This window comes from Spodoptera frugiperda, chromosome 24, assembly GCF_023101765.2.
Source record: "Spodoptera frugiperda isolate SF20-4 chromosome 24, AGI-APGP_CSIRO_Sfru_2.0, whole genome shotgun sequence".
NCBI lineage: Eukaryota > Metazoa > Arthropoda > Insecta > Lepidoptera > Noctuidae > Spodoptera > Spodoptera frugiperda.
Genome location: NC_064235.1, coordinates 4,052,385 through 4,065,287, shown reverse-complemented (window position 1 = coordinate 4,065,287; position 12,903 = coordinate 4,052,385). Strand labels below are relative to the sequence as shown.

Below are 12,903 nucleotides of genomic sequence, written 5' to 3'. Positions count from 1 at the left end.
TGTTGTATCATTCCAATAAAAATCTATTTAGTCCGTCAGTTAGGTAATGAAAAAATATTAGACACGTATTTTTTTATTTTGTCATATAAGATAACAATACTTAGATAAAATGAATCAAAGTTTAGGAGTGGGAGCTAACTACGTCACGTTTTGAGTATAAAATGTACCTAAAAGTGACGTCACGCGATATTTCTAATCGATGTAGTTATTTTCGAAAGTACTTATTTGTTTGCGTAAGAAAAAAAAAATACGTATCTAATATTTAAAAAAACATCTACAAGAAGGGCATTAAATTAAAAAAATGTCATCAATGACAACTTTTCAAACCTGACACACACATGGTATAAGCCGGTAAACGAACTGACGGATCACCTGATGGCAAGCAATCGCCAAAACCAATATTCAGTCAAAGCGATAAAATACGAAAATAACCTTGAGGACAACAAAATAATATTATATAAGTACTAAATACTTTTATTTATTTAACTTAGCCAAAATGTATATTTTTGTTAAAAGTATTTATTTTAATTTGGCTATCTAAGTTATTTCTATAAAACGTAAACTTTCTACAAGATAATACAATTTTATCTTCAGTTTTTGCAATAAGTTTCAAAACGACATGACAGCTAGTGTCATGGCGTCGGCTTGACGTCATATCAATGACATTTGATCGTAAACATTTCGGAACCAAAATAAAAAACCAATAATCAGTTATTATTCTATTTAGAAATGAATGCGAAAGTGTATAAGTGGTGTGTTGTCCCCCAGTGCGCTAATACGTCCAAAACATGCCCTGAAAAGCTGTTCATTTATGTGCCACATAGCAAGAAAATCAGACATCACTGGTTACATTTAGCACGGCGGGATCCAAACGCGTATGACTTAAAATCACCCATATATTTTTGTGAAGATCATTTTGATGTAAGTAAAGTATTGATTTATTTTTCTACGTAAGTTTCTACACATTCTTTGTATATTATAATATCAGACAATCAGACATAGATAAGGCTTGATATTTGGAGGTTAGATATTTTTTTTTATTCTAGTTACCAAATGATATGGATAATTATATGGAGTATCATTTAATGGGTTACGTGTCGAAAGTTCGCATGAAACCAGGGTGCGTACCAACGAAATTTGAATGCCAGCCTGATAGACAGCAACGAGCTGATGCCGCTGAATTTGTTATAAAAATAGAAAGACAGATAAAAATTGAAAAAGATCTAGAAGAAAACTCTATGAGTACACAACACTCAGCGTTTGGAAGCACATCATCTCGTATTTCAGGTACTAAGTACTACCTACGCATTTTTCTATAATTATTATGTAAGAGGACGATTTGAAGACAGAAATAAAACAACGAAAAACATATTCGTACAAGACTGTTAATATTTTTATTAATGATTAAATACATAATATTATTAAATTAAAAAAAAAAACTAAATATTCCACCATTTTCTGTCATGTAACACGAATGCCCAATCACGCAACGCCCGCGACTTGATGTAAATTTGACATTGACGTTTTGCCGCGTTTTTAACTTTCCTTATGGGTCCATAGATAAAGTAAAAAATAATAAACAATGTTCCACACTACGTTTACAACTTGTACAAAATATTTTATTTGGTCGAGAAATGCTCTTATTAGACACATTTTATTTAAAAGAAACTGTACTTATTAGTTTTTGTTGCATTTTAATAGAGTACACATAAATAAAGTAAATAATATATTGATGCTTTTATATTTATTCATGCAATAAAAATATGTAAAATGGAACGCGTTGACTAGTTTGACATTTTGACAGAGTTTTTATCTATGTCTAGCTCTCTGACGTTAATCGTTATTTACAAACTGTGTTTGTGTTTCTATGATTGTTTTCTTATATTTTTGACCACCGCTCATTACCACGGACTGATAACTTCTACCACTCGATTACTTTGCTATTAATACTGGACTCGGATTTGCTTTGCGTTTTGGAATCAATATGAAGTGCGTCAACTGCGGATTAGCCATACAAAGGCTGCAGAGGCATCTCGTTTCCTCGCTTTCTGCACGCCACCAATCAAGACTTTCGTGTTGGTTATCTAATGCTCAAACCCAGGTATGAAATCGAAATAGAAAAATCTTATGTGTTTCTATTTTGTATTTTTTATGATTTGCATTTTTATGATATGCATTTTTAACAAGTGTATTTTTTTTCAGTTGCCTCTGGATGCATTAATTTGTCAACCATGCTTCTTATTATTGGATACTGAAGCTGGTGAACACGAGAGACTACTGGGACATACAATGGTTTGCGTTGGTTGTGGAAAATCTGTCAGAAGAATAAGACATCATAATGTCAATATGGAGTGTCCATTGCTGGCTGTTTTAATATCACAAAACACTGATTACGTGGTAAGGATTTTATTAGTTTATCTAGTTTTATTAAACAGTAGGCATGTGTGATTATAATATCTATCTTTATAATTATATTTTCTGTTTTTAACACATATACTTCTTTAAAGTAGGTGTGTTGTAATATAACCCTGATTATGCAATAAATTAAAACATGAAAACGTAAGCTTTTGTTCTAACTGTACATTTTTTTTCAGCCCACAAGAAACAATTATATTTGTCGTGTGTGTTGGATGCGAGCGAATAGACAGGCAGTTGTTGACTCAACACGTGATATGCAGGAATTGGCTTCAGGTAACATGCAGGATTTGGCTTCAAATAACAATGCAGCAGCTCCACCTGATGTTCAAGAGGTTAGCCCACCTCAGCCGCCACCATTACCACCTTTTCAAAGTGGGCCACTTCAAAGGGAAAGTAATACTGTATTATTACGTAATTACAAGCGAGCTGTTATATCATCTACACACTGCTTATTTCAACAATGCAGAAACAGATTATTACATTTGGTCCCACGATTCCTTAAAAGGATATTATTGCAGGAGCATAATTTCTATGTTCCTCGCAGCTGTAGTGTGTGAAACACATTTGTATAGTGATCAGTGGCATTTATTGCCTCAAATAAATAGGACAAATAATGCATTTAGTGCTCTTCATATAGAAGACATAATGAATAGTCCAGTCAAATAAGGCAAAATTAGGTAAGAATCTTGCGAGATACCCAGCTGTAATTTTGTATATACTTGTATATTGACCCCTAAAACTTGTCTCAAAACCTACATATGGTAGGGTGTAAGCAACCCTTAAAATTCAGGGTCAAAGGGCCCAAAAATCGTTTTTTTTTGCGGTTTTTTCGAAATATCTCATTTCCTATGGGTTTTTGGTAGTTAAAAAAAGTTTAGACAAAAGTTGTAGAAAATTTTGTATTTCACATTATTGCAATTGAATACAACTACAAAAACCCATAGGAAATGAGATATTTCGAAAAACCGCAAAAAAACGATTTTTGGGCCCTTTGACCCTGAATTTTAAGGGTTGCTTACACCCTACCATATGTAGGTTTTGAGACAAGTTTTAGGGGGTCAACATACAAGTATAGACAAAATTACAGCTGGGTATCTCGAATTCCGAGGTTTCCTAAATTGACTGGACTATAATCTTTTGAAATCAAAAGAGAATTTTTTGAATTTTGAAAATGTGTCAGAAATGCCGAATCATTCGTGCCATTATTGGACTGGTCTTACAGTACCACAGTTTTTAATCTTATTTAACCTTTTACCTCGTCTAAATGTTAAACAACCTAAACGTGCTTTAGCAATTTATTTGATAAAACTTAGAACAGGTGATAGTAATAGACGCTTGTCAACTCTTTTTAATATACCCAGGACCACATTGGAACTAATTATGAAAAAAGTTAGGTTGTGTCTAAATGAGGATTTTGTACCCAATAATATTGGTGTAAACCATATAAATCATAATGAAATAGCCAACAGAAACTCGAGAGTTCCGCGAGCATTATTGGGTGGTCCTGAAGAGCCTATAACTGGAGATAGGCCTGCAATTGCAATTTTTGATGGGACTTATATATACTTGCATATACTTGCAGAAAAGTACAAACTATATGTTTACCCGTTGCGCGGCAAAAACCAACCGACATATAGTTTGCACAAATATGACAATTTGATAAAACCATTTATGATAGTGTCTTGTGATGGTCACATCATTGATGCTGTAGGGCCCTATGCTGCCACCCAAACTGATGCTGACATAATGACTAGTTTGTTTGCAAATGAAAATGGACAGTTCCGGAGACTTTTTAAGGAAAATGATATTTTTGTTTTGGATAGGGGGTTTAGAGATGCCATCCCTTTACTGGAAAATTGTAATTATAGAGTATTTAAACCTGAATCAGTAGATGAAGGAGCAAGTCAACTCACATTTTCACAAGCTAATAAAAGCCGTAAAGTGACACTATGCAGGTGGGTTGTGGAAGTCGTGAACGGAAGGTTTAAGAGAGATTTTAAACTGTTCAGACAAAGATATTTTAACAATGCTTCAACACATTTAATGGTTGATTTCAGAATTGCTGGGGCGCTATTAAATAAATTCCACCCTGTTATAAGGGACAGTTCTAACACTGAACACATTATTCAAAGAGCATTTCGTTATATGGAAGAGCCTAATCATCTTGGCCAATTCATTAATGAATTTAATTTAAATAGGAGACGAGTTATGTTTACTCGTATTGATGGTAATTTACCTCAACTTAATAATTTCCCAGTTTTTACATACAATGATTTGATATTGTTTGCACTTGGCCCATATCAAGTGAAACAAGCGCGTTCTTACTTCGGTGAACATGTTAGGGAGAATGGTACATATATTGTTGAAGTGTGTCCCGAACTGGAACATTCTCATGCAATGATAATACGGGTTGGTGGCAATAATCCTCGTCTATTAAGAAGTCGTATTAAGTCTCGTCATGTTTCCCAGAGAGTTTACTTTTCTTATGTGTTATTTGACACTGAACACAATAGTGATTCAGTTTTAGATGCTATTTTAGGATATTATTGTAATTGCCTGGTAGGGAACAGGACCGTTGGTTGTTGTTGCCATGTTATGACAATAATTTGGTACCTTGGTTGGGGAAGACACCAAAACAATATTCAAGCTCCAGCAGGATTTTTAGATAACATATTATTAACAATTCAAGAACATTAAACTAAAATAATATAAGTACATGTATAACGGCACAACCCATAACCAAAAATGCTTGTTGTTTTGTAAGTTGTCTGGTTATGTTAAAGTGGTTATTTCCACAATGTCTGAAGCACAACAAATCTACAATATCTTATACTTTATGCTGGTTAGTGTAGGTATGAAATATTAATGTTCTGTTTTATTAAAGCTGACTGGTTGACCTGAAACTTGATTAACACTCGCTCATTGCTGTAATGTATATTGAGTTATCTAGGTAAGCATTTCAGATAGATATATGTATAATAATCTATAAAAATGTTTTAATTTATTTTCTGAAATAAATAAATAATTATTTATACTCTTTTTTTATTTTGTGTTTTCCTTTATGTCATTGAACAAAATAAATCTTCTATAAAAATATACTTTAAGTTCATTAACTTCCAAATGTTATTTTTGTCACATTTATTAGAATATTACCTAGTTTAGTTTAATCATAATTCGAAATTAATATGAAGTTAATAATTCTTCAAGTAGGTAGGAAAACAATCTTAATTCAAGTAATCAGGTACCTACTTTGTATTGAATGCTTAATAATTTGTAAAACGTATCACTTCAGCACCTAGCCGCTCTGTTATATGTACCTAATTCACAACAGCTGTAACTATTTTAATGCGCCTTATAGTTTTCAATAGCAAATACTATCCTATGCACTTATTGCCAGCAATTTGAATAAAGGTCTTGTGAATCTGTTTACGCTTAGTCTGTTGTAATGACAAGTTCCTCGAGTGTTTTATTTATTGCAATTTAATATGCCAATATTCACGAATATTAATCACCAAAAATCATTGATGTACATTGTATTTGATAACAATGCCAACGCCCATACAGAAATTGGCCATGTCCTTTACATTTATGAAAGAATTTGATAATACTTATCATCTAAGAATTCTTGTACTGAATAATAACAATTTCGTTGAAGTAATTCTGTAACATGCAGGTTAAGAGCCGGAGTTTCCTAATAATATTAAAAGCATATCAACTGATTTCGAACTAGGTGCAAAACAGTTAGATTATAATAATGAAATGCGACGTCACGAAATTTAAGATCCCTCCACTCCCTCACAAGGGCGCGCCTTGTCACATAAAGTCACACTTCAGCCCCTCCCCCCTTAACTAATGTATGGTCCCTTAGTATAAAGATTCAATTGCCTGGACGGTTCTCTCACATTATCCTCTATTTCATTGTCTGGACTTTAAAAGAGACTATGACCTCTGAGTTTGTTTCGGCATTTCTTCTCAGAGTAGTCGGATAGGAAATGCCGGCCTCATCTAGCTATTTGAAATATTGACGTGTAAAAGTGTTATTTTATAACCTACTAGCAAACCCGGCGAACTCCGTTTCGCCACCAATGATTTTCCCTAATTTCCTGCTTTTCTCTTGATTATTTTTCCTAAATTTTATTTGCTATAAACCTCACGGAGCCCGAGACCTTTCCAACGAATGGAAATCGGTTCGTGCGTTCTGGAGTTATAACGTCAGGAAGGAAAACCCGACTTATTTTTATATTATAGATTTACAGAAATAAATATCATTTATCAATTTATTGTCCACAGACCAACAAGAAGAAATAGTGGTGAAGACTGAAAACGCTGACGAGTTACTAATAGAAACGGAGGAGAGTTACCCAGATGTAAGAGTTCAGGGAGTAGCAGACTTGAGGTACCATGATAAAGAGGTTCAGACCAAGCCTGACGTGGACCACAGGGGAGTGCAGGCCAACCCGATCCGGTACAGGAGCAAGGCAGTGCAGTACAACACTGATACGCCGCCAAAGATCACTATCTTGGTGAGTGCAGTCTCATTCAGACTATAGCTTGGGAAAAGTGTAGGAGAGCCATGCTTCGGCACGAATGGGCCGGCTCGACCGGAGTGATACTACGGCCGAGTAGAAAACCGACGTAGAACAACGCTTGCGTCCAATCAGAGCGCCGAACGCGCTCTCGTTTCGTTTTCGTTCAACATTAAGCTTACTAAGGGTACTGATAACTTAACGGGTTATCTGAGGTCTGGCTCGAAGCAGGAGTAGGAATGGAGTGGTTTTTAGTCAGTAAAAACGGTCTAACACTTCCTCTCGCCTCACCCGAGGCGGGAGTTGTCATTGGATGATTTGTCAACCTCAAAGAAGGCCTTGTTTTTTATGGTATAAGTGCTTTGCATACACATTTAGTCTTTAGTTTTAAATAAACAAAATAAACAAGGCTGTATTTCTGTCGAATACACAAAATTTGTTTATAAGTATTCATGAATTAAACTACTTATAGTTTTTTATGATATAAGCCGATAAACGAGCATACGTATCACCTGATGTTAAGCAATCGCCGCCGCCCATGGACACCCGAAACATCGAAGGGGTTACAAGTGCTTTTTAGGGGTTAGGAATTTAAGGGTTGTTGGGGAATCGGGAATTGAGAAGATTGGGAAAGGGAGTAATTGGGGCCTTCGGTAACCTCTCTCACACATGGAAATACAACGCAAGCGTTGTTTCACGTCGGTTTTCTGTGAGGTCGTGGTGTCAATCTGGTCCAGCCGGCCCAGCAGTGTCGAAGCATGGCTCTCCCACACTTTAAAAATAGGTGATACATACGCTCGTTTAAATTTTCATTTGTTCCATAAAAAAAGTGCAAAAAACAAGGGTGTCTTTGAGGCTACAAAATCATAACAGGCCTTTATAAAATTTCCTCTATTTATTTTCCAGAAACTAGTCAAGAAAGAGACAGAAAAGATGATGCTGAGCGTGTACGAGTATCTGTGTGAGGAGTTGGAGATGCTGAGGCTGATGTCTGCGGAGCAGGTGTTGGCGGCGCTCGCGCAGGTGTCGCGCCGCGCCGCGCTAGCCACTGGCGTCTCGGAGCGCGCCATGCAGAGTGCTTTGGACAAACACAAGCGTAAGAAGAAACGGAAACATAAGACGCGCGCACGCACTTATAGTCACAGGTATATTAACGTAACCGTCACGCATTTTTATCCCCGAAGGGGTAGGCAGATGTGCACATTACGGCAATAATGCCACTGTACAATGTACACCCACTTTTCACTATTTGTGTTATAAGTCCCATGTAATAGGAGGTGAGCCTATGGTTTTTTCTTTTTTTCTTTAATAAAAATCGTTGCGCCACTTTAGGATTTTCTCCTGTATCGTGGGTGCGTTTTACAAACATACAAGTTCACATACACATGACACTCAGACCCGAAACAACAATTTGTGGATCACACAAAGAGTTGCTCCGTGCGGGAATCGAACCCGCGACACGTTGCGCGGCAGCCGGTTGCCCAGCCACCGCACCAACTGTGCAGTCGAGCATTCATATACCATGAGGCACGTTTCTAAACTCCGTGCTACTACTGAGAAATTTTCGAAAAGACACTTTTAATATTAATATGAATAATTGTTTCAGCACCGATTCGACAGACGACGAGCAACCCCCTTTAGTGCGGGAGCCGGAGACCGACAGCAGTACTAGTCTCAAAGTCTCAGCACAAAGGGGTACAGAGTAAGTTGACGCTTTTTAAACTGACATGGTCACTATACCTAATGCACTCTAAGAAGGTGCGGCTGACAGATGCCAGTATGACGTTGACGTCTCTCTTTAGGGATGGACATTAGAAAAATCTTTTTTTATCGCTATCGATACTCGCAGCATACATTTAATTCTCTTGAATTTTTTTATTAAATGTGTGTGTTATTTAGTTGTGCAGTCTAACTACGTGTATATACTTGTCAAAATAAATATTTTATGACCGAGCCCTGAGGTGTTTCAGAGTTACAGTTTTACAGAACCGTGAAGAAAACAAGGATATATTAGTTTGTATATGTTAGATTAAGTACCACCACGCATTATCAATGGCGCCGGAAATGTCTAGAAAAATGCCTATTACATATTTCTGCTCAGATAATGTCACTGTGGTTTGGGCAGAGAGAGCCACGTCTACAGTAGATGTACCCACATAATTAAAGGTTTTTTAAGAATGATAATTGAACGACGCACGATTTTCGTTTTTTATTCTAAAAAAACATCGACTACCTATCCATCGTAGCCGTACATCCCATCACTAAACACGACTATGGCTTTACGTTATACGCATAACACTTTACTTTATTTTTCATTTTAATTAGATTTTAATTGAATATTATAATTATATAACTACCCATCCGAATGATTTAACATAATACGAATGTGATACAGCTAAAATATTAAGGCATAATTTTTAAATCGCAGCAACTTTCAAGAGTGATACGAAACGTTACTGAATCTGTCAGCCGCACCTTCTTAGAGCGCATTAGGTATAACACTAGTATTAGAGACGACTTGAGACGGGATATTTACTACGTTTATTTCTGTGTATGAGTTTCCGATAATTCGGCACTGTTGCAAGCGCCATGATCACGGGTGATAAATGTTTTCTTTTTTTCTAATTAAAAATATACTAAACAAGTAAGATAACTAAATAAAATAAAAAAAAAGATAACGTCACGCCTTTTATCCCCGAAGGGGTAGGCAGACGTGTTCATTACGATACGTAAATGCCGCTATACAATGTACACCCACTTTTCACCATTTATGTTATAAGTCCCATGTAATAGGGGGTGAGCCTATTGCCATATACTGTACTCCAGACTCCGTGCTACTACTGAGATTTTTTTCGAAAAACCGAAAATACCCCAGTAATACTTTGCCCGACCCGGGAATTGAACCCGAGACCTCTTGTTCGGCAGTCGCACTTGCGACCACTCGACCAACGAGGCAGTCCACTAAATAAATAATAATAATCTATACTAATATTATAAAGCTGAAGAGTTTGTTTGTTTGTTTGTTTGTTTGTTTGAACACGCTAATCTCAGGAACTACTGATCCGAATTGAATAAATATTTTTGTGTTGTATAGCGCATTTACCGAGGAAGGTTATAGGCTATAAATCATCACGCTATGATCAATAGGAACCGAGCAGAACGGGTGAAACCGCGCGGAAGTAGCTAGTTTATTATAGTTCTATATTTTGTTGTAGACTACCGGATGTAGAAATGGACTGCACGACAACTAATGGATCAAGGCAACAACAAATGGACTGCAACAGAGGAAAATCTATGGAAGAGGGGACACTGTGAGTCATATGAGCTTTATTTATGGTATAAGCCGGTAAACGAGCAGACGTATCACCTGATGGTAAGCAATCGCCGCCGCCAATGGACGCTCGAAACACCAGAGGCGTTACAAGTGCGTTGCCGGCCTTTTGGGGGTTAGGAATTTAAGGGTTGTTGGGGAATCGGGGATAGGGAAGATTGGGAAGGGGGTTAATTGGGCCTCCAGTAACCTCACTCACACAACGCAAGCGTTGTTTCACGTTGGTTTTCTGTGAAGATAGATGGAAAGATACAGTAAGCACAATTATTAAGTACGAAAATAAATATTGATTCAGTACAGAGACAGCGACCATTGGTTGTCTAGCGCCGACTGAGTTACAAAAGATATGGCTTCGTTACAAAGCGTACAGCATTTAAGTGTGGGAGAGCCATGCTTCGGCACTCCAGGGCCGGCTCGACCGGAGTGATACCTCGGCCTCACAGAAAACCGACGTGAAACAACGCTTGCGTTGTGTTTCGTTTGTGTGAGTGAGGTTACCGGAGGCCCAATTCCCCTCTTCCCAATCTTCCCAATCCCCGATTCCCCAACAACCCTTAAATTCCTAACCCCCAAAAACCGGCAACGCACTTGTAACGCCTCTGGTGTTTCAAGTGTCCATGGGCGGCGGCGATTGATTACCATCAGGTGACACGTCTTCTCGTTTCGTGTTCTATAAAAAAAAAACAATTTAGTATAACTATAGATACTGTCTCTGTACTGAATCTATCTTGTTTGCTAACCTGTATAGGTACTGAATAATTGGTAATTGTTTCAGATTGAAGGTAATATCTATAAAGGAAGAAGTACATAGCCACGATGAGAGTACGGACGAAGCAATCGCGTGAGTCACTTATTTATTTATTAAATCTCACCTAGAAACTACCATTACAGGCCTTTCTATCGCAATGGAGAACCCATTGCGATAAAACTAAGTCTAATATATATTTCACTAGCTACTTCCGCGCGATTTCACCCGCTCTGCTCGGCTCCTATTGGTCATAGCGTGATGTTTTATAGCCTTCCTTGATAAATGCACTATTCAACACAAAAAGAATTATTCAAATCGGACCAGTAGTTCTGGAGATTAACGCGTTCAAACAAACAAACAATCAAACAAACAAACTCTTCAGCTTTATAATATTAGTATAGATTCTGCAATGGGATGTAGAATTATGATACAACGTTGTTATACCAGACCATAATCCACTCCTGTTCATATTGATCGTTTCAGTTGTTTTGACGTGATTGAGTAACAAACATACATACAAACTTTCACATTTATAATTTTATAATAAGAATATTGCGAGCATGCATGAAAATACTGATGACTGTTGATGAAGCGAAAGAAATTTGTAAGATTCGTAGCAATTGGCGTTCCATTGTCTCTGCCTACCCCCATGGGAGACAGGCGTGAGGTTATGTATGTATGTATTAATATTTAATTGTTTTAATTTCAGGGAGGAACCAGTGATATATGTTAAGGTCGAACCACTTATTGACGATGTCGATATGTGAGTACCATTTGTATTTTAATACAACAAACAGTCATACATACATTCTACAGGAAGAAATGACAGACAGGTCTACAGGAAGAAATTCCAGTCTACATGAATATGTGATACCTATGTACTTCTATTTTATATTTTATTTTCAATGTACAGACAGCACTTTTCTACGATTTTATTATATGTATAGATAGGGTGACTGGTAATTAGTGAACGATATTTAAACACGTGATTGTACTCATGATTACAAACAACTTTCCCAAAGAAACATTTTTTGTATACTCATTAGTTTTATTTTTATTGCAATAACAAAACTTCATTAGCACGCGCGTAAATTTCCAAAATACCTACCTAGTTACTAGTCTTCATATAATACGAGCGCGGGCGCCTCGCTGCTAACAGTTGATCATGCAAAAGCGAACGTGAGCGATATTTTGTTGTTTTGTTATTGTGATAAAAACAAAACTAATGAGTATACAAAAAAAGTTTCTTTGGTAAAGTTGTTTGTAATCATGAGTACAATCACGTGTTTAAATATCGTTCACTAATTACCAGTCACCCTATACAGTATGTTAACTAACAGAGGGCGTTCCTGTTAACCCGCAATAGTATAGCATCCATACATGCTAAAAAAATATTACCATTCAAAAACAAAACAATTTAATTTTTTTAAATATTAAAATATTCACCAAAATTTTAAATCGATACGTAAAAGAAACACTCTGTGCACGCGTAGTTGAAGGGAGGCAACGTTGCAATTTGTTGCTTATTTTTCTACGCTGATATTTTTATTTTAATCTATTACTGATATAGATTAACGAGTTTAAAGGAACGCCCTCTGTTAGTTAACGTACTGTATATTAACTGTTGCCCTTTGTGTTAACTATGTACATAAACTAATAAATAAATATATTAATACATACAATTGTACAATTTTCTTTTATAAATAAGTAGCTTCTGCCCGCATTTTCCGTGGTATAAAAAGTAACCTATGTGTGATTAATACCTGTTCCAAAATTCATAAAGAAATGGGGGCTCTGAGGTTGGGCTATTAAGAGAACCCGGTGCCTCCTTCAGGTGTAGATGGTGGCCACCAGAGGTTTTAGTGAGGTAAAAATCCCAC

The 12,903-nt window shown here is 36.5% G+C and overlaps 1 protein-coding gene across 2 annotated transcripts; it reads left to right on the top strand.

The window, feature by feature from the left end:
• Nucleotides 1-597: 597 nt before the first annotated feature.
• On the top strand, nucleotides 598-11,912 carry LOC118278823 (uncharacterized). Of its 2 annotated transcripts, XM_050703678.1 has the most exons (9): nucleotides 1,378-2,101; nucleotides 2,203-2,397; nucleotides 2,595-2,691; nucleotides 6,709-6,941; nucleotides 7,851-8,089; nucleotides 8,551-8,646; nucleotides 10,160-10,255; nucleotides 11,051-11,116; nucleotides 11,733-11,912. In XM_050703678.1, the coding sequence occupies exons 1-9, from the start codon at nucleotides 1,985-1,987 to the stop codon at nucleotides 11,788-11,790; spliced, it is 1,197 nt and encodes a 398-aa protein (XP_050559635.1). In that variant the 5' UTR covers nucleotides 1,378-1,984; the 3' UTR covers nucleotides 11,791-11,912. The 2 variants fall into 2 exon arrangements, with proteins under 2 accessions (XP_050559634.1, XP_050559635.1); XM_050703677.1 differs by lacking the exons at nucleotides 1,378-2,101; nucleotides 2,203-2,397; nucleotides 2,595-2,691 and adding exons at nucleotides 598-921; nucleotides 1,047-1,287.
• Nucleotides 11,913-12,903: the final 991 nt, after the last annotated feature.